General features: G+C 53.2%; 3 protein-coding genes across 12 annotated transcripts in view; 1 reads left to right on the top strand and 2 right to left on the bottom strand.

The window, feature by feature from the left end:
* DKKL1 (dickkopf like acrosomal protein 1) overlaps positions 1 to 1,142 on the bottom strand; it is a 12,018-nt gene extending 10,876 nt beyond the window's left edge. For both annotated transcript variants that reach the window (XM_008064178.1, XM_008064179.1), the window contains exon 1: positions 1,132 to 1,142. In XM_008064178.1, coding sequence (XP_008062369.1) covers positions 1,132 to 1,142 — 11 coding nt within the window. The remainder of the gene's footprint in view (positions 1 to 1,131) is intronic.
* The window catches only part of TEAD2 (TEA domain transcription factor 2), a 17,378-nt gene extending 3,366 nt beyond the window's left edge, over positions 1 to 14,012 (top strand). For 3 of the 4 annotated variants that reach the window (XM_008064180.1, XM_021715602.1, XM_008064181.2), the window contains exons 5-13: positions 1,084 to 1,095; positions 1,315 to 1,422; positions 1,523 to 1,581; positions 4,660 to 4,724; positions 5,876 to 6,018; positions 9,115 to 9,288; positions 11,587 to 11,769; positions 12,366 to 12,518; positions 13,189 to 14,012. In XM_008064180.1, the coding sequence (XP_008062371.1) occupies positions 1,084 to 1,095; positions 1,315 to 1,422; positions 1,523 to 1,581; positions 4,660 to 4,724; positions 5,876 to 6,018; positions 9,115 to 9,288; positions 11,587 to 11,769; positions 12,366 to 12,518; positions 13,189 to 13,302 (1,011 nt within the window). In that variant the 3' untranslated portion in view covers positions 13,303 to 14,012. The remainder of the gene's footprint in view (positions 1 to 1,083; positions 1,096 to 1,314; positions 1,423 to 1,522; positions 1,582 to 4,659; positions 4,725 to 5,875; positions 6,019 to 9,114; positions 9,289 to 11,586; positions 11,770 to 12,365; positions 12,519 to 13,188) is intronic. The other variant, XM_008064182.1, reaches the window with a different exon arrangement.
* CD37 (CD37 molecule) lies at positions 14,002 to 19,160 on the bottom strand. 6 transcript variants are annotated; one of them, XM_021715606.1, is made up of 8 exons: positions 18,981 to 19,160; positions 18,772 to 18,844; positions 17,838 to 17,962; positions 17,662 to 17,736; positions 16,669 to 16,773; positions 15,727 to 15,963; positions 15,259 to 15,342; positions 14,002 to 14,365 (listed from the first exon to the last, which is right to left on the bottom strand). In XM_021715606.1, the coding sequence occupies exons 3-8, from the start codon at positions 17,898 to 17,900 to the stop codon at positions 14,288 to 14,290; spliced, it is 642 nt and encodes a 213-aa protein (XP_021571281.1). In that variant the 5' UTR covers positions 17,901 to 17,962; positions 18,772 to 18,844; positions 18,981 to 19,160; the 3' UTR covers positions 14,002 to 14,287. The 6 variants fall into 6 exon arrangements, with proteins under 6 accessions (XP_021571281.1, XP_008062375.1, XP_021571280.1 ...); XM_008064184.2 differs by having other exon boundaries at positions 18,947 to 19,156; XM_021715605.1 differs by having other exon boundaries at positions 14,060 to 14,365; positions 18,776 to 18,844; positions 18,947 to 19,156.
* Between the last annotated feature and the right edge of the window lie 1,166 nt (positions 19,161 to 20,326).

The raw sequence follows: 20,326 nt of genomic DNA, 5'->3' as shown, positions 1-20,326 counted from the left end.
AGAGAGAGGTGAAGACAGAGACCTGAGAGAGATGGAGACAGAGATGCAGAGAAAGAGGACAGAGACGCAGAGAGAAATGGGGACAGAGACGCAGAGAAGGAGAAGGGCAGAGACCCACAGGCAGAAACCCAAAGAGGGAGACAGAAATCTGGGGTGGGAACCTTTGCAGATGGGGAGGAGTACAGACACCCAAGGTGGGGGGTCTGTGGCCTATCAAGGGGGTGGATAGGGAGTGGGGGTGGGGCTGAGACCCTGGTAGGGAGTGATAGTATGGAGAGGGACGTGAAGATTTAGCCTGGGACAGTGGGCAGGGTGGGCCGTCAGTCCTCTCTGGTGGCTACTGCTGCTGTGCCCCTCCCCCCTCCTTTTGCTCAACTGGTGGTCTCGCGCCTTCCTCCCTCTCATGCTGTGAAGGGCTCCTCTTCCTCTCCTCTGGTTTATGTTTCCATTTCCTGGCCTTCATGTGGCCTGCCTGCTCTCTTTGTGTCCCTAAGTCTTCATTTCCTGTTGGAGATTTTCACGTCCATTTTCTTTTCTTCATCCTTTGGATTTCCTGTTCCCTCTTGGCCTGAGACCTTCGTTTTCCAGCCCTCTGGGTGTGAGGGGATTGTTTGTGTGTCTCTTTTAGATTTGAAGACAATCAGTTCTTGTTCCTTTTTGTACCCAGAAACCTTCCATTCCTTCCTCTCTAGGTCTAAAAACCTTCAATTTTGGCCTTTTCTGGATCTTCTCTGTTCCTCCCTGTTCTGTCTAGACTAGGAAACATTCACCTCCTATTCCCTCTGGGTCTGAAACTCTCATTTCCTGTCGCCTGGACATCCGGGAACTGCCACTTCTGGCTCTTTCTTGATCTGGAAGCCCTCATTACTGTCTCTTATTCTGGGTGGGGAAACCCCTCTTCCGCTCTAGGGCTGGCTCCTTCGACTTCCGGTTCCATATCCATCTCTTTGCCCCCATTGCTCAGCTCAGGGTGGCCGAGCTGTATGGGCTGGTAGGGAAGGGAGGTGGGGGAGTCCACTCACTTCCTGGACTAAGTCATGTTTTCTTTCCTCCTTTGGCATCCTCCCCTACCCCCACGGGCAGGCTCTGAATGTGGTAAGTGCTGCTGCCCATCCTCCCACCCACTCTTACGATTGCCCCATCCCTGAGGAGAAGCAGAGGCTGCCGTGAGAGGGAGTTCATCCCTCCCCCAACCCTTTGCCTTGACTCCCCAACTCTGCATCTTCTCATCCCTGCCCCACCCCTGTCATTGTCCCATCTGTGCTGTGTTGACTGGGATGCCCCACTAACATGAACTTCCACCTTTTCTTCCAGGACCAGGTTTCCAAGGACAAGGCTTTCCAGACAATGGCTACCATGTCCTCCGCCCAGCTCATCTCTGCCCCTTCCCTGCAGGCCAAACTGGGTCCTGCTGGTCCTCAGGTGCCCGGGTTGAGGATTGTGGGACTTGGGCCTGGAGCGGATGGGGCTGCAGTGGCCAACAGGGTACTGACCGACTCCCCCTTCTTTGTCTTCTCTCCAGGCCTCTGAGCTTTTCCAGTTTTGGTCAGGGGGCTCTGGACCCCCCTGGAATGTTCCAGAGTGAGTACTTTGTGTTCTGGCTCAGCACCTGCCCATCCCCTCTCCCCCACAGGCCTTTCTCACTCTACCTTCCAGTCCCTGTCTCCCTTTTGAACACAGATTCTGGAACCAGGCTATCTGGATTGGAATCTTAGCTCTGTCCTTTATTGGTTGTGGGCCTTTGGGTAGGTGAGGTCAACACTCAGAGCCTCATTTTCCTCATCTCTAAAATGGGGATATCAAGAGTACCTCCCTCACAGCATTGTTGTTGGAATAAATGAGTTTAAACTATGTGGGCAGTGATTAGGGTAGGACCTGGCAGGCAGTGAGCGTTCAGGAGTAGATCTGAGCTGGGATAGTGAGGAGGATCTCAGAGAGAGGAGGAGGAGAAGCAAGAACAGGATTAGGGCCTGTGGGCTGGGAAGGAGGGAGGAGGCAAGAAGAACATCTGGGCTTTGGTGACTGGAGTTGGTAGGACAGCCTGGAGATGTGTGAGCTGGGAGAGGAGTGGGTTTGGGGATAAAATGAGCTCAGCATGGGACCCCATGAGTGGGAGGAGCCTGGAGGATGCCCATGGGAATAATGGCCTCCCGGTGGGATTGTCTGGGCCCCAGAGGCTCATGGGAGATTCACTTGTAGGGCCAGAGACTCCCAAGAGGAGGGAGTGGAGCCCCAGAGGCTCATGGGAAAGGCAGTTGTAGGTCCAGAGGCTCCCAGGAGGTGGAGTGGAGCCCTAGAGGCTCATGGGAAAGGCCACTGTAGGTCCAGAGGCTCTCAGGAGGAGGGAGTGAAACCCCAGAGGCTCATGGGAAGGGCAGTTGTAGGTCCAGAGGCTCCCAGGTGGTGGGAGTGGAGCCCTAGAGGCTCATGGGAAAGGCCATTGTAGGTCCAGAGGCTCCCAGGAGGAGCGAGTAGAGCCCCAGAGGCTCATGGGAAGGCTTGTTTTCAACCCACTGTGGTTCTTGGGCCCGAGGGTAGAACCAAGGTTATCATCTTCTCTCAGAATCAGAAGAAAGAAAATGGGTTCCAGAGATACACGGGAGTGTCCTTGTCAGCTCTGAGAGAACCCTGAGGTAACAGGATATGTTTCTATCCTAGAATAGAAATGGGCCTCAGAGTCTCATGGGAAGTGCATTTTTCAGCCCAGAAAAGAGCTAATAGATCCAGGCTAGGCATTGGTAAGGTGGCATGGCCGCAGGACAGTGACGCAGGAGCACTGAGGGTATTTTCAGAGAAAGGGCAAAGTGACAGGCTGTGGAATCAGACTGGGAGAGAAGAAAGTTCACTGGGGAGCTGCTGTTGGATGGGGACACAGGAAAGCATCAGAACAAGTCCCCAGGGGCTCAAGGGGACTGAGCTGCAAGGAGGGGCTGTGGGGCAGGTGCTGGGGCTTCCGCTTTCATGAAGCTGTTAGTCAAACGAAGAGAATGTTAATTAAATCATCACCTGCATAAACACAAAATTGAAGAGGGTGAAGTGATATGAGGAACCACAGTGGGTTCTGTGGTGGAGGAGAAAGTTCTGGGGGTTTCTCTGAGGAGGTAACTTTGAAGGCTGAGTAGAACTTAGCCAGGTGAAGAAAGGGAGTAGGAATATTTTAGGCAGAGAAATATAACTTTATATGTTTGGGGAGGGGAGGAGACAGATGATAAACATGTAAACAATTAAAAGGAATAAATATAAGAAAACAGGATGTACAAGCTCCATTTTAGACAGGGGTACAAGGATCAGGAAAGGTCTCTCAGGAGGAGGCATTTGAAAATGACTTTGATGGTGAGAGGTTATATTATGTCAATGAGCAGAGTGTTAGAGTTTAGATTTCAGAATCTTGGGATTGTGTTGACAAGGACTAGGACAGGGCCTCTGGGGGTTAGGGTCTGAAGGTCCTTGGAGTTTGTCTTTCTGATCCTGGTCTCTTGACCTTTTCCCTGATCTCTGACCCCCGCATTCTGTCTCCCTGACTTCAGACTTCTTTTCTTTTCTTTTTTGAGTTGGAGTCTCACTCTGTCGCTCAGGCTGGAGTGCAGTGACATGCTGGAGTGCAGCCCAGCCTTGACCTGCTGGGCTCAGATGATCTTCTGCCTCAGCCTTCCAAGTAGCTGGAACCACAGACATGTGCCATGACGTCCGGCTATTTAAAAAAATTAGAGATGAGGTCCCACCACATTGCTCAGGCTGGTCTCGAACCCCAGAGCTCAGGCAATCCTCTCGCTTCCGCCTCCTGAAGTGCTGGGATTACAGACTTGAGCCACCACACCCGACGACTTCAGACTTCTAAGTCTTCTCACCGCCATCTCCTGGGTTTACCTCTGAGCCACTGGAGCTATATCTGATACTGTAGCCACTAGTTACATGTGGCCATTTAAATTAAAATTAGGCCAGACGCAGTGATTCATGCCTGTAATCCAGCACTTTGGGAAGCCGAGGCTGTAGGATCACTTGAGCCCAGGAGTTCGAGACCTGCCTGAGCAACACAGTGAGACCTGGTCTCTACAAAACAAACAAACAAATAAATAAAATTAAAAATCCGGTTCCTCAACCACACTAGCCATACTAGTGCTCGGTAGCCACATGTGGCCAGTGGCTACCACATTGGATGGCACAGATGTGGAACATTTCCATCACACAGAAAGTTATGTTGGACAGTGCTGCCTTCCCAGCCCAACTTTTGGCCTCATATCCCATCTCCTCACCCCTCAGCCTCTTCTTTCTCCAAATCCCCTGTCTTCTGTGTCTTTCCTCCACCTACCAAGACCTGGTTTCGCTTCTCTTTCTGACATTTTGTGAGAGGTACCAAAATGCCATCATCAAGATCATGGGCTTTGTGGTCGAGGCTGACCTAGGTTCAAGTCCGGGCTCCACTGCACACCAGCTGTGTGACTTTGGGCAGGTCAGTTGACCCCTCTGTGCCTCAGTTTCCTCATTTGTAAAATGAGAAGAGCGGTAATTCCATCTATCTCATAGACTGGGAGGCTTTAGTGGGATTTGCACGGAATGTGCTAGCACAGAGTCTGGCTTGTTGTGGCCTCTCGGTTAATGTTAGCTTGTACAATTAGCATCTTTATACCTTGCTGACCCCTGGCTTCCTTTCTCCCTCAGCGTGAAGCCATTCTCACAGACACCATTCTCCTTATCACTGACTCCCCCATCTACTGACCTCCCAGGTAAGAGCCCACTCTTCACATTTTCTCTCTTTGACCCAGCTGCCTTTCCTTCCTCCTTCCATTAATCAGGGACACATTCTTACTAAAGTCCAACTCTGAGGCATGGTGTGTGTGTGTGATGGGGGAGAGTAGGGCTGAAGAGGTGAGTGGCGGAATTTGGAGTAGTTAAGAACATGGCCTCGGAAGCCAGACACATACTGGGTTTGTGTTCTGCCACTTCCTAGCTTACGAGATATTGGGCAGGTGAGTTGGTCAAGATCCTTTCAGCCACAAGTGACAGAAACCCAAATCAAGCTAGCTGAAGCAAAAAAGAAAAAAATTTTTTTGAGTTGGAGTCTCCAGGCAGGGATGCAGTGACCCGATCATGGCTCACTGCAACCTCATCTCGGGTCAGGTGATCCTTCCACCTCAGTGTCCTGAGTAGCTGGGATTACAGGCATGTGCCACTACACTTGGCTAATTTTTCGATTTTGTGTAGAGGTGAGGTCTCACTATATGGCCTAGGCAGGTCTTGAACTCCTGGGCTCAAGCAATTCTCTCACTTCAGCTTCTCAGTGTTGAGATTATAAGAGCCACCACACCCAGCCCCTGAAGCAAAATTTTGTAAAAGGAAGAAGAAACATTTATTGATTTATTAGTTTAAGTGACTGATAGTTCAGAATTATGGCTTCAGGCATGGCTGGGTCCAGGGACTCCAATGGTAACATCAGGAATTGCTTTGATCTACTTTGGTGGTTTATTGATTTATCAATTAAGAATACTTTTGGCTACACCTGTGTTGGCTAAGCAGCTCAGCAATATTAGGCATCTCTATAGTTCCCTCGGCCTCTGTCTTATTATCCCAAGATGGCTGTGTAACTCCAAGCATCATGTCCCAAGCAGGACTTGGCCGGGGCCAAAAGCTTTCTCCTCCCAAAGTTCTGTCTTTTTCATTCAGGAAGAAACTCCTTCCCAGAAGCCCCCCAGCAGATTTCCCCTAACGTCTCATTGGCCAGGACTGTGTCACATGGCCACTTCTAGCTGCAAGGGAGGCTGGGAAAGTGAGTATTTAGCTTTTTCAGCTTCTAAGTGGAGGCAGGCAAGAGAGAACAAAACCTGATATATTCAATAAATGTTAGCAATTTTTATTGTCTTTTCTTCTCTCTCTCTAGGGTACGAACCCCCCCAGGCCCTCTCACCCCTACCCCCACCTGCCCCATCACCCCCAGCCTGGCAAGCTCGAGCCCTGGGTACTGCCCGGTTGCAGCTAGTGGAGTTCTCAGCTTTTGTGGAACCACCGGATGCAGTTGACTCTGTGAGTGAAATTTTGGGATAGTTACTGAGGGATTTTGAGGGTAACAAGGAGGGAAAGCATACAGTAGTAGTTCTCAAATTTTAGCATCAGAATCCTCTGGAGGGCTTGTTAAAACAGATTGCTGGGCCCCATCTCTAGAATTTCTAATTCACTATAGATGTGATGTGGGGCTTGAAAATTTGCATTTTTATTTTGAGCACTTTTTAATGGACTTTTTAACCTTTTTAATATTTTCTTTTGTGAGGTGTTTGTTAATGTCTTTTTTTATTTTTTATTTTATTTGTTTATATTTTTTTCTTGAGTTGGAGTCTCATTCTGTTGCTTAGACTGGAGTGCAGTGGCTGCTCCCGGGCACTGCAGCCTCGACCCGCTGGGCTCCGGCGATTCTTCCGCCTCAGCATTCTGAGTAGCCGGAATTACAGGCGTGCGCTACCACGCCCAGCTGATTTGTTTATTTATTGTAGAGATGAGGTCTCGCCAAGTTGCCCAGGCGGGTCTCAAACCCGCGGGCTCAGGCAATCCACCCACCTCAGCCTCCCAAAGTCACGGGATTACAGGCAGAGCCACCGAGCCCGGCTTTTTTTTAATTATTTATTTATTTATTTTTTTGAGTTGGAGTCTCACTCTGTCGCCCAGACTAGAGTGCAGTGGCACCCTCCCTGCCACCACAGCCTTGACCTGCTGGGCTCCTGTGATCCTTCCGCCTCAGCCTTCCAAGTAGCTGGAACTACAAGTGCACGCTACCACACCCGGCTAATTTTTTGATTTATTGTAGAGACGAGGTCTCGCCAAATTGCCTGGGCTGATCTTGAACCCACGGACTCAGGCAATCCTCTCATCTCGGCCTCCCAAAGTGCTGGGATTACAGGCTGAGCCACCAAACCCAGCTGAAAATTTGCATTTTTAATCAACTCCCAAATGATGTTGCTATGACCTGTCCAGGGACCATATATACTTTGAGAACTACTGGCATAAAGGAACTGGAATGTCATGGAGTCATGGGATAGGAAGGTCAGAAAAACTCCCCAAGATTTTGTTCATTCAGTTATCAAACATAAGTTTATGTTTCTACTGTTTGCTAGGCATTATAATGCATACTAGCAACTTATTTCTGGGCTAGGAGGGAGACATACTGTAATAGTCAGGATGGGATGATGGTTGGAAGAGACAACTTCTAACTCTTAAGGACTGGACACTATAGAAATTTCTTACTCATATAACATTTCAGTGTGGGTTCAGCAGCAACCTTCCACACAGTGATTCAGGGACCTGGGCTTTTTCCATTTTGTGGCCCTGCCATTTTCTAGGGCTTTAGAATCTGCCAATGGTTTCTCTGCATCTGACCCGCAGATGGAGGAAGGGAAAGAGTCAAGATTGTGCAGGAGGTTTTATGGTCCTGGCTTGGATGTATTAACTGTCAGGTCTGGTCACATCTCATTGGCCAGAATCTAGTCTGTGGTCATACCTAACTGCAAAGGAGCCTGAGAACTGTGGTTTAGCACTATATAAAGGAACCAGGATTTGTGAACACATAGCAGTTTCTGCCACACCATATAAACACTAGTCAAAACACTAGTCACTATATATGGTGATCCTGGCAAAATCCACATTGGATCAAGTTAAAACACATCTCACTTGAAATAAAAGTGAAACTTCTTTCAGTTGCCTGCAAGGCTCTGCACCATCTGACCCTTGCTCCCACTCTGCCCTCACCTCCTATACTGTTACCCTTGCTTACTCTCCTCCAGCCACACTGACCTCCTTGTTCTTTTCTTAGACATGCCCACTCCTGCCTCAGGGCCTTTGTACCTGCTATTCCTGTTGCCTGGAATGTGCTTTCCCCAGATATCCCCATGGCTCACTCTCTCCTTTCATTCAGGCCTTTACTAAATTACCTTCTCAGACAGGCTTTTCCAAAATGCCTTATGGACAATATCAGCTGTCATCACTTTCAACCCCCTTGCTGTACTTTACTATGGTTTTTTTTAATAGCGTACAGTACATCAGCCCCTGAAATATATATTATCTACTGGTTGATTTTTAAATTTTCTGTCTCTGCTAGTAGGTTGTGAACTTCATGAGTTCAGGGACTTTGTCTTGTAGCCCTGGGACCCAGAATAGCGCCTGCACATAGTAGGTCTCTTGGTAGATGTCTGTGAAGTATATGTTGGGATAGGGAAGCTCAAGTTTTTATGGGTATACAGAGTAGTAGTTCTGCTTGGAAAGGTTGTGAAGGTTTCCCTGAGATGACAATATTTGAGTTGGGCTTTGAGGATTATATAGAAGTTTGTCGTGTGTAGAATTGGATGCACTAGGTATAGAGATGGGCAGAGTATGGACTTTTCAATGAAACAAAGACCATGGAGGAGCTGGTGAGACAGCAGCTAGATGGGCAGGTGCTGGTTCTGGAGGAGCTGCCAATGCCTAGTTGAGGGACTCAGATTTTCTCTTGAGGCCAATTGGGAACCGTGAAAAGGGTGGGGTAAAGATATCGCATCTGATTGTGATTAAGGGGGGCTTCCAGGAGGAGGCAAATTTGGACCTGGGAAGATGGAAGGAGGATTTGTCTTGGAGCAGAAGATGAAGAAGTCAAGACAAGAGGTCATGAGAATGGGGACAGATAGGGAGACTTGGATGTGGGCTGTGTGAATGCTCATTCATCCATCCTTCGAACATTCATGAGCACCTGTTGTATACAAGGCCAGGTTGAGGGGGCGTGGACCTTGTCCTGGGGGCGTAAGGGAACCGTGGGAGGACTTTGAGCAGCAGAGAGCCAGGGGCAGCCCTGGCACCACGTGAGGGATAATAAACTGGAGAGGAGAGACTGGAGGCTGGGGCAACCAGGGACGAGGCTGAGGTCGGAGCTGAGGGGATGGAGATGCAGAGATGGGGCAGGAAGTTGGGAGCTGAGGGACATGGGAGTGCAGGGGCAGGAGGGGGTGAGGACTGTGCCTTGGGTCGGGCCCAGTGCTGGATGGACAGTGCAGAATGACTGGCTGGAGCTGTGGAGATGGTGACGGGGAGGGTGGGCTCAGGCCGCGAGGGCTGGAGGTCCAGCCCACCTCCCACTTCTCATCTATGGCTGACCCTCCTCAGTACCAGAGGCACCTGTTCGTGCACATTAGCCAGCACTGCCCCAGCCCTGGAGCGCCCCCCCTCGAGAGCGTGGATGTCCGGCAGATCTATGACAAATTCCCTGAGAAGAAGGGGGGTCTGCGAGAGCTGTATGACCGTGGGCCCCCACACGCCTTTTTCCTGGTCAAGTTCTGGGTAAGTTCCAGCTACAGAACCAGAAGTGCTTCTAAGTCACGTGTCTTCCCAACGAAGGCCTCTGGCTCCAAGGGAGATCATCTCAGGACCTGCCAGGTCACCCCAGGCCTTACAAGTCAATTCCCATGGCCCCCAGGGTAGAAGGGAGGAAGTACTTGGGCCTTCCTGGATGTCACTAGACTTTGTCATACTTGGTCGTGTGACTTGATATGGCCCTGGGCATTGGCTTGCCAAGTTGCAGACTTCCCTATGCCGCACCTGACCACACCAAGCCTTGTGGCTAAGAAATGTGCCCTCTCCACCACCCCCAGCAGCCCGTGGAGTCATGGAGGATTCTGGTACACCAGACCCTGTTGCTGGAGAATGTCTGGTTTTGAGGAAGTGATTGAAGGAACCAAGGAGTGACCTTGTAAAATCCTGTATTTATTTATTTTTTTTTTGAGTTGGAGTCTCACTCTGTCGCCTAGACTGGAGTGCAGTGGCCGCTCCCGGCCACCGCAACCTTGACCTGCTGGGCTCCAGCGATCCTTCCACCTCAGCCTTCCAAGTAGCTGGAACTACAGGTGCGCGCTACCCACGCCCGGCTAATTTTTTTTTGATTTATTGTAGAGATGAGGTCTCGCTAAGTTGCCCAGGCGGGTCTTGAACCCATGGGCTCAGGCAATTCACTCACCTCAGCCTCCCAAGGCGCGGGATTACAGGCTGAGCCACCGAGCCCTGCTAAAATCCTGTATTTATATAACAATTATTTATTGAGCCCTTCCTATATACAAGCCCAATATCAGGTGCTTAGTCACAATGTCATTGTGTCTAAGAGGTCCGTCTTAGGTCTTTCTTGGGCCTATTTGGTTTGATGTCCAGTACAATGACTGACACGACAGGGGCTCAAAAAATGTTCAATGCTTGTTTAGGTGTGTTAACTCTTTTTTGGGGTTGCACTCTGTTGCCCAGGCTGGAGTGCAGTGGCACGATCATGGCTCACTGCAGCTTTGACATCCTGGGCTCAAGCAGTCTTCCTGCCTCAACCCCTCAAAGTACTGGGATGCTAGGCATGAGCCACCACGCCCACCTGTAGGCGTGCTAACTATTGCAGTAAACGGGCCTATGGAGGGATATAGTCTCTGAGAAGGAAGCCTCCCGAGGGGCTTATACTTTACAGATCTTGCTGGGCATGTAGCCATCATGGTTATAAAGCTTCCTGGTATGTAAAATAGAAGCCTGAGACTGCCCTAGTGATGTGTTGCTGAGGCCTTAAGCATTGTTAGGGCTTAAGACAGGCCCCAGCAAATCCCAGGTCTGGAGCGCCCACCCCTTAGGAAGCCCAGCTTCTGCAGGGGTTCAGGGGAGCAGCTGGTAAGGCCTCAAGGCCCTGTTGCTGGGGAGACAGATGGAGTCAGGGCTCCGAGAAGAGTGACTTGGCAAAGTGTTAGCAACTAAAGTTATGAAGAAGAAGAGGTGTGTACCTCAAGGAGGTGACTCAGACCAAAGGTCTTAGGCTTCATTAGGCCCTACTTGACCTAATGATACTTGACTGACTGTCTACGTACTTGGCCACCAGAGTTATGGCCACCAGAGTTAGAATGGGCTGAAAGGGTTGGGGGAAAGTGGTCTGGAGAGGATTCAGCCTCCTCAGCCCTGTGAGGGCCCTGTTGCTAGGAAGTAGCTAGCCACTTGCCTTAGTAACCAGGGTGTGAAGGGCTCTGAAGGAGGTCATCCAGCTTCAATTGTTTGCTAATTGGTTACTAAGGAGGAATAACTGCCTCCTTAGTAACCAGGTCCTTGGAAGAGGCTGAACTCTTAAGTTGGTGGCTTCAAGAGAAAAAAGTTGGTCAGGCATGGTGGCTCATACCTGTATTCTCAGTGCTTTAGGAGGCTGAGGTGGGAGGATCGCTTAAGGCCAGTTTGAGACCAGCCTGAGCAACACAGTGAGACCCCATGTCTACAAAAAAATAAACAAATTAGCCAGGCATGGTGGCACGCACCTAGAGTCCCAGATATTCGGGAGGGTGAGGCAAGGCAAGATGATCACCTGGGCCCAGGAGTTTGAGGCTGCAGTGAGCTATGATTGTGGCACTGCTCTCCAGCCTGAGTGACAGAGCAAGACCTTGTCTCTAAGAATAAAAAAACATAATAAATTAAAAAAAAATTTAAAAAACAAGAAAAAGATGAAAAGAGAGCAAAAGCTGAGGAAGAGAGGTCGGCAACTGCAGAGATAATGTGGGAAACCAGGCTATGGGGCAGATTCCCCACTGTCTATAAGGGACTTCTTGGATTCCTCTGTGCCTTCCTGTCTACCAGGCGGACCTGAACTGGGGCCCAAGTGGCGAGGAGGCAGGGGCCGGTGGCAGCGGCAGTGGCAGCGGCAGCAGCAGCGGCGGCTTCTATGGAGTGAGCAGTCAATACGAGAGCCTGGAGCACATGACTCTCACCTGTTCCTCCAAGGTCTGCTCCTTTGGCAAGCAGGTGGTGGAGAAGGTGGAGGTGAGGCTGGAGGGGTGGAGCTCTGGGTGGGTGAACGCCCAGCCACCCATCACTCTGGGGGTGCAGAGTGGACCAGGAGCTAAGATGGTTCAGGCATTTGGGGGTCCTAGCCTCTTTGAGGGTTTGATGCATGAATTTAGAGCTAATAGGGAGTTCAGAAGTCACAGGTCGGGACAGAGATCTAGCGTCACTAACATTCTAAAGGTTCTTATGATTATGGAGAAGTTCATAGGGCAAGAAGGTTCAGAAGTCACACATAGGGATTGTTGGGGACTTGAGGGAATCTCAAGTTCAGAGTCCAGCATTTGGAGAGATCGTGGAAGGGTCTTTGGAGGGTTTGGAGGCTGAGGGCCTGGAGGTCAGAGGAGTTCAGAGGTCGTTGAAGGAGCGTCCCTTTGAGGGACTGGAGGGGTTTCCGGTTTGCAGGCTCAGAGGTCCTAAGTTGGACACCCGAGGGCGGGGTGGGGTGGGTGATGGAGGGGATATGGCAGTGGGAGTGAGTGTGGCATCTGAGAGGCACAGGGTGGAGCACAGTTCCTGGGGTGACCTGCGTGCTTCTCAGCCACCATCCTCCCCACTCCCTGACCCCGGTTCAGACGGAGCGAGCCCAACTGGAGGATGGGAGATTTGTGTACCGCCTGCTGCGCTCACCCATGTGCGAGTACCTGGTGAATTTCTTGCACAAGTTGCGGCAGCTGCCTGAGCGATACATGATGAACAGCGTCTTGGAGAACTTCACCATCCTCCAGGTGACGTGGCGGGGCTGGGCCAGAGCAGGGACCCTGATCTGGGACCCCTGTCTAGTGGACCTCTTCACCCACGGAACTGATACAGCAGGGACTCCACGGTGATCCCTCAGCCTGAGGCCCTTCTAACCAGGAAATGGATGCAGTGGGGACCCCACAGTTGATCCTCGAAACTGATAGGGCGGGGACTTCACAGCTTTCTCTTCATAAGAGGATCCCTCCTTCACTAGGGAAGAGAACACGGGGAAACCTCAGGGTGGGTTCTCAGCTTCCCAGGGAGCCTAACCTTAACTCAGGAGACATGGTATGTGGTGGGAGCCCCTTTAACTTTGGGGAATGTGTTCAGGTAGAGACCCCTTGAGTGGGACCCTGTGAGGGTACTCCCTTTACCTGTGACATGGTGGGTACACCTTTAACCTGGGGAATGTGATGTGGGAACCTCATTAACCCCGAGACATAATCCACCATTTGATGTGGGGCCCCTCACTGCCATCCCTCAGCTTAGGTACCCCCATTGTTCAGGGCACCTACCATGTTTGGTATCCCTTTCACTTGGGGAACATGGCATGGCAGGGACCCAGAGGCCAGCTGGGTGTCCGGTGATAGCTTGGGGAGGGCACAGTGGTCCCTGCCTTCCTTTCCAAGCATGAGCCTATTCTGGCCTCTCTGGCAGGTGGTGACAAACAGAGATACCCAGGAGCTGCTACTCTGCACCGCCTACGTCTTCGAGGTCTCCACCAGTGAGCGTGGGGCCCAGCACCATATTTACCGCCTGGTCAGGGACTGAAGGGGGAACCCCCAAAATGGCTTGCCCCTGGAACAGTCCCCTCCCAGGAAAGGCCCTTTACCTCTCCTTATGCTTATTTGGGGAGGGGCCTCTGATGTAAAGAGGTTGCCCTCAGAGGCCTAGGAAACTGGGGGCTGCCCCCTATTAGAGGGGGCCCCAAAACTTGATTGGTGAGCTGAGCAGGCTGGGACTGAGAAAAGGATAAACCCCGATATTGGGACCTCACAGGGGGTGTCTGAAAGGACAGAACACTCCAGAGCATCAGGGATTGACGACAGGAGCGAGACAGCCCCAGGTACAGCACTGGCTCTCAGCCTGACAGGGCCCCCTTTCCCATACTTGGAGGTTGGAGGTTTTGGAGGTTACGTTGGGTTGTCCCCTTCCTGTTTTCCAGCCCCCTCCCCCCAAATTTCTGCCTCTCCTTACTACCCCTACTCCATGACCTGTGATATCACAAATTGAAGATGAATCCTTTCTGTTCAGGAGCAGAGTCAGGTGGGCCCTGGAAATATTTTTTTTTAATATAACGAGATATTTATAAGTGGGTGTTTAGGATCTTGACTTTATCTTAACTTCTCAAACACTGAGGTGAGACTTTCTCATCCCATCCCCCTCCTTCTGAGTGAGCCGCGAGCTCGACTGCTTCTTCCCTTCCTTCCCGAAGTGTGTGGGTTTGTGTTCTGATAGAGGATAAAGCTATTTTACCAAAATGCGGGGGATTTATTTGAAGTTTGGGCGAAACATAATCTTGTGGGAGGTAGTAGGCTAAGAAAACGAAGTCTCTTTGTGGGCAGGAAGCTGGTGGACGGAAGCCCCGGGTCCCACGGGAAAGGTGACAGCCGCGGGGCAGGCAGACACCTGGGTCCCCAGGGGCATGAGGCGGCGCAAGGCTCAATGCCTGGAGGTTAAACAAGTGTTTACAGGCGGCAGGGAAGTGCTCAGAGCGCCTCAAGGGGTCGGGGCACGACTCTGGGAAGGGCGGGCCCTAGCGGTATCGAGCCAGCTGGTTGTAGACGTGGTCCAGGTTTCTGCACAGGAATATCGAGAGCGTCATGAAGCCGAGCTATAGAGAAAGGAGACGCGGTCAGAGGGCCGAGGGATGCGGGCGACCGGGAGGCGATGCCCTTCTATCGGGAGGAAAGTCAGGGTGGGGCCGAGAATTGGACGGGACGGGACTGGAGAAGGAATTGGGTGGAACTGGGCGGGGCCAGAGGGTGAACTGGAGAATAGCTGGCTGATGAGGCAGGAACAGCTGCGGCAAGGGGGAGCTTAGGGGAAACCCGGCTGCAGCAGGTGGGGATGTGGGGTCGGGGCGGAGTCTGAGAAGGAGTGAGGTCGAAAACAAGCCCAGGGTCCTTTATTCTGGAGGTTCATCTGTCTGTCTCTCCCTCGGCCTCAATTTCTGCGCCTGTACTCCCGGCATCGGGCTGCTCCTCGTCTTGATCCCACAGCGGCCAGGACCCCAGGGCCGTGGGCAGCTTCTTGCCCTGCGGGGCCTTGTCCCCCCAGTTGGGGCAGGCACCCGCCATTCCCCAGCCACCCCACAGACTGCCGCTACGCCCGCTGCTGCTGAGTGCACTACAGCGCCCGCCGCCGCCGTCAGCGATCGGGCTGGGCCGGGGGCTCGAACCGCCAGCGCCCGGCACCCGCGGCTCGGGTTCCCGACGGGGCACCCTGCGCTGCAGCTTCAGGACAAGCACCATGATACCCATCTGCGGGGAAAGGGGAAGGAGATTGCAGCCTGTAGCAGGAGGCTTTCCCTGCGTCTGGCCAACGGGGCTCACGGAAGCTAGGTCTCACCCGCTGCTCTCCCCAGATGGCGTGGCGGGAGGGCCGGGACCAGCTCCCGCTCCGTCTCGCACGCGTCCTTCCCGCACCACGAGAGGACGCGCGACTAAGGGCGGGGCCATCTAGGGATTATCGGGCAGATTGCTAGTGGGGGCGGGGCCAGATCACCTCGAGTAGACCGACGCCCAGACAGATGCCCACTATGGAAATGAGGTTGTTGTGCAGCCACTTCTGGAGGTTCTGCGCGCAGCCCTGGGGGTGTAGGGAAATGGTTAAGGGTGGGTTTTTTTCTGGGGTTCTCCCTCAAGTCCAGGCCCAGAGTTTTCAGCCCCGCCCACACCTCTCACAGGCATACTCTGGTCTCGGCTGCGCACCCTCACCTCACCTCTCCCCAGCCCTGCCCCTCCCTGCACGACAGTGCTCCAGACCCAGCCCCGCCTTTTCTTTAGGCCCGCCCGCGCTACAGACCACGCCCCCCATTGTACGGTTTCCTTGCTCGTAGCCCAGCCTTTCTTTGCAGACCCCGCCCACCTCTGGCCCCGCCTCCAGACGGCTCCGCCCCTCGCCGGCAGCCATGCCACTCCAGAGGCCCTGCCTGTCCCATTCGAACCGTTCAAGCTACAAACCCCTTCCTACCTCGCGGTAGATGTGGCTTTTTGCGGGGACCACGCAGAGGTCTGTACTGTGTCTGAGCCGCGCCAGTGGTCCGTAACGGCTGAGCTGGGGAAAGATCATCCTATCCAAGATTGCGGAGTCGTTGGTCGCCGACGAGTTGTAGCAGGAGCAGGGCACACCGTGCTCTTCCGACTGGTTGCCTCTCAGGATGGGGACCTGGAACCAGTCCTGCGGAGAATGCCAGCCGCAGCAGTGCAGCTGGGAGGGGGATACGAGTCAGAGGGACTGGGAACTGAGAAACGAGATGAGGTTGGGGATCAGGGGACAAGGTGATGGGTATGAGGTCATGTTGGAAAGCAAGGGGGCTAAGTGGTGCGTGCGGGGTGGAGAACAGGGCTGGAGTCGCGATGGGGCCAGGACCAGGGGACATTCCGAGAACCTGGGACTGGAAGAGTCGCGAGTCACGGGGTGACCTGGGGCTGGGGGAGGAGCTGCAGCCTCGTGCTGTGGACCGGAGATTGGGTGGGCCGTGCAATTGAGCCTCAGATAGGGGACAGGTGTGTGAGAGGCCATGTCAGTGACCAGGGAAGGAAGTCTCATCAAGGCCAGGGTCCCGTGGAAGTCAGAAAGTCACTAAGCGGTAGGAAGCCGGATCACTATACGGGTCTTGGGTCTAGGGACCCGGCCATGTGGGGCGGGGGCGGAGTCTCGTCGAGGTGGAGGGCGGGGCCACGCCAGGGTCTAGCTATTAGAGGACCGCGCCACGTTGGGGGCCAGTTATGTTACCATATGGGGGTGGGGCCACGCCGGGTCTGGCGGGGGTTGAGGTATTACGTTGGGGTCCTGGAGATCGGGGCTGGAGCCACGTCGGGGCAGAGTCTCCTCGGAGAGCTGAACCAGTTCAGAATCCGGGGGCTAAAGAAGGCCCACGCGTCCCGGTGGAGTGAATGAATGGCCACGCACCTGGAATTGCACGTAGTCCCAGCTTTCCTCCGCCGCTGTATCCTCCGGGTCGGCACGGTAGTTTTGGATGGTCTTTTTCACGATATCCTCCATACTTCGCTCCAGCTGAAAGGCGGCAATTGAGGCTGGGCCTCCCCTGCCCCGCCCCGCCCCAACCCCTCCCAGGCTGTGTCAGCCCCTAGGAGTCCCTGTGCAACTTTGTGTCCGCCTCAGTTTCTCACTGAATGGCTGGCTGTGTCTCTTCCTCTGGTCTGTCTATTCCTCCCATTATTTCTAGGTTGTATTAGTCCTCTGTTTCTTCTTCATTTCTCTCTCTCTGTTTCCCTTTGGTTTTCTTTGGGGGGGGCGAGAATTGGGGTCTCACTCTGGCCCAGGCTAGAGTGCAGTGGTATGATCATGTCCATCACAGCTCACCACAGCTTCGACCTCCTCTGGAGCTTTTTTTGCCTTTTTTCCTGCATTCATGTCCATGTGTCTTTCTTTAACTCTGTGTCTGACTCTATCTCTATCCTCTTGTTTGCATCTGTCAGTCTCAGTCTTTTTTTTTTTTTTTCCTTTGGAGTTGGAGTCTCACTCTCCCACTCTGTTGCCCAGTCTGGAGTGCTGTGGCACGCTCATGGCCACCGCAGCCTCGAACTGCTGGGCTCAGGTGATCCTTTTGTCTCAACCTTCCAAGTAGCTGGTACTACCACGCCTGGCTAATTTTTTTGATTTATTGTAGAGACGAGGTCTCGCCAAGTTGCCCAAGCTGGTCTTGAACCTGTGGGCCCAGGCAATCCTCTCACCTCGGTCTCCCAAAGTGCTGGGATTACAGGCTTATACCACCATGCCCGACCTCAGTCTCAGTCTTTTTGGCCTTTGCCTCTCTCTGTTATTTCTCTTTGTGTATGCCAGTCCTTGGCTGCCTTTGTTTCTGTCTCTCTCCACCCCTTCCCACAAGCCCCTGGCCCTCTCCCCCCACTGCTGGGGTGGTGGTGGTGGCAGTAAGCTCACCCGGACCCGCTGAGTAGAGATGAGGATTCCCAGGGTGATCTGTGTGGCAAACAGGAGCAGCAGCATCCCAAAATACTGGGGGGCAGAGTGGAGAAGTCAGGCTGACCCCCTTCCCAGGCTGTTTTCGAGGGAGGAGTAGGAGTGGTCCTAGGGATGGAGAAAGCTGGGGCACTCACCAGGCCCAGAAGGCAGCGGAGCTCTTTGAGGGCCCCCACACAACCTAGGAGAGCGAGACCCATGGTGAGGATTCCCGAGATGGACAGGACTTTGGACCAGATCTGCAGGGGCACGAAGGACAAGCCTGGAAGAGGTGAGAGGCAGGGACGGTGGGCCTGGTGAGCACAGCTCCAAGCAGCCCCAGCCCACCCAGGCAGCCACCCAGGTAGCAAGCAGTATTCTGGGTGGTCGTTCTCTGGACTCCTGGTACCTCTTTCTCTGGATCTCTGGCTGTGTTTCCAGGATTTAGTCCCTGCCCCACTCTGAGTCTTCATCTGGGACTTTCTCCTCCTCTCTCTGGGCCTCTGTTCCCCTCCTGTGCCTCCCCTCCAGCCTCTCTTTCTCTCTGTCTTTCCTGTTTGAGTCCTAGCCCTTGCTCTGTGACCTTGGCTCCCCCTTCTTAGGGGGAAGGTATCTGTTTCCTAGGGTTGCTTGAAGGACACATAGGAGCCTGTTCAGCCCAGTCCTCCACAGGGCAAACTTTAATTAAATATGAGCTATTGGGATTTAGATGATAATGCCATTATTACTTTCCTGTGGTTATTCATGTTATTCCTGCTCCTCTATTTCCTTGCTGCGAGACATCCAGCAAGGGACTTCCCCTCTCTGAACCTCAAAGAAAGGAAGGTTTGTGGGAGGATCTGACCAGCAACAGCACAAGATTCGTCATATAGGAAGTGCTTGAGAAATGGCTGTCATTATTATTATCGGTATGCACAAGCCTCTTTACCACAGGAAGACACAGGGTCTGAGAGGCACAGCCACGGCGAACAGGGGATCGGAGCCTGTGGCCTGCCTATGGAGATGGGCCCCAGGGGCCTCCCTGGGACAAGGGAGATCCCAGCTGGTTGCTCTGAGGGGGAAGCCCTCCCCAACTTCCTCAGTCCCCCTCACCCACAAAGGACACAAAGCTGGTCTTGTCGACGAGTATCCAGATGCCAAAGCAGAAAATAAGGCCACCCAGGACCTGGAGAGAGGGAATGAGAATATGGTGGTGGACAAAGGGGATATGAAGGTGGGGCTGTGACAGGGACTGGGGCCCGGGCTGGGTAGCCATGAGACAACTCACGAAGAAGAAGAGGTTGAAAACGAAGAGGAAGTACTTGATGAGGCTGAGGCAGCTCTCCTGGGCCGACATCTTCGCCTAGAGGGGTGAGTGGTCAGCTCACCAGACAGAAGAGGCGTCGACAGCGGGGGAGACAGGCAGAAAGACAGAGGCCCAGAGAGAAAGAGGGAGAGCTGAGTGAGGGAGAAAGGAAGAACAGAGAAAGAGGAAGTTCCAGGGGTGGGGCTCCACCCCCTCCCTCTTCAATCGAGGTGACTCTGTATCTCTCACCCGCCCCCCGCTGGGACATACAACCTGGTACCTGAGGAACCTTGGCATTCGTAGGGACCAAAGACTCGTGGGCCGGTCCCTCCCGGGTTCCCATGACTCAGACTGGGGGAACCATAGGGACTCCTTATCTACTTGCACCCACCCCATGGGCAGTGGGACCCCAAGGCTGGCCCTGGACGGCAGCTGACCTCACAGACACTCTGACCTCATGGCCTATTAAACTCTGCCATCTCTGCATTCAGCTCTCCTTTCCTGCCCTGGGTCTCTAGTTTCTCCTCTCTGGGTCTCTGTCCTTCTCCTTCTGGGTCTTTGTCCCCCATCCCTCACCCCCTATCTGTCCCTTTCTCTCAAAACCTCCCCCTCTTTCTCTGGGTTTCTGTCCTCCCTCTCTGGATCTCTGTCCTCCCATCCCCTGGGGTCTCTATTCTCCCCCTCTGGGTTTCTGGCCTCTTCCCTCTGGGTCCCTGTCCTCCTTTCTGTGCTTCCCTCCTCCCCCCACCTTGCCTTTGCCCATTGAAGTCTGCATCCTGTTCTAGACCAGGGGGCTCCCACGTGCTAGGGGGCAGGGGCTGGGCACCTGGGGGAAGTGAAAGTGCTTCAGGCCTGAAGTGGGAAGGTCCCTGGGAGTGGGGAGGGCAGCTGGGTAGGCCAACACACCCAGCGGAAACTGAGCCTCAAGCGGTACTTCCTGCCTCAGCTTTGGGGCCTGAGGGGAGGAGGTCCACAGGAGCCTAGATGGAGCCTGGGACCTTGACAGTCAGATGTAGGTTTGTAGTGCCTTATGCTGGTGCACACCCAGCAGCCTCTCTAGTCTCCCCTGACAGCTCCATTGGCTGCCCACTCTTGTCAAGTCTCAAGTTTCTCATAGATTTCCAACTTTGGGGGTTCTCCCACCATCCATTCATCCACCCATTCCCTGAGAAACCTGCCTCTCTGAGGACCCAACTCTTTCTCTGTCTTCTGCTTTTTCTGAATCTGTCTTCTGACCTCCAGCCACCTGTCCCCAGGGGCTCCCCCAAGATCTCCACCCTCACTACATCTCACACAGAACTCAGGATCTCCTTCAAATTCCATCGCCTTGTGTCCCCATCTGAGGCAGCCCCCGTGTCTACT

Source organism: Carlito syrichta, unplaced genomic scaffold (genome assembly GCF_000164805.1).
Source record: "Carlito syrichta isolate Samal-C Ts95f unplaced genomic scaffold, Tarsius_syrichta-2.0.1 Scaffold307218, whole genome shotgun sequence".
Lineage (NCBI taxonomy): Eukaryota > Metazoa > Chordata > Mammalia > Primates > Tarsiidae > Carlito > Carlito syrichta.
Note: the sequence above shows the minus strand (reverse complement) of the source record. Positions and strands in the feature narration are given on the sequence as shown.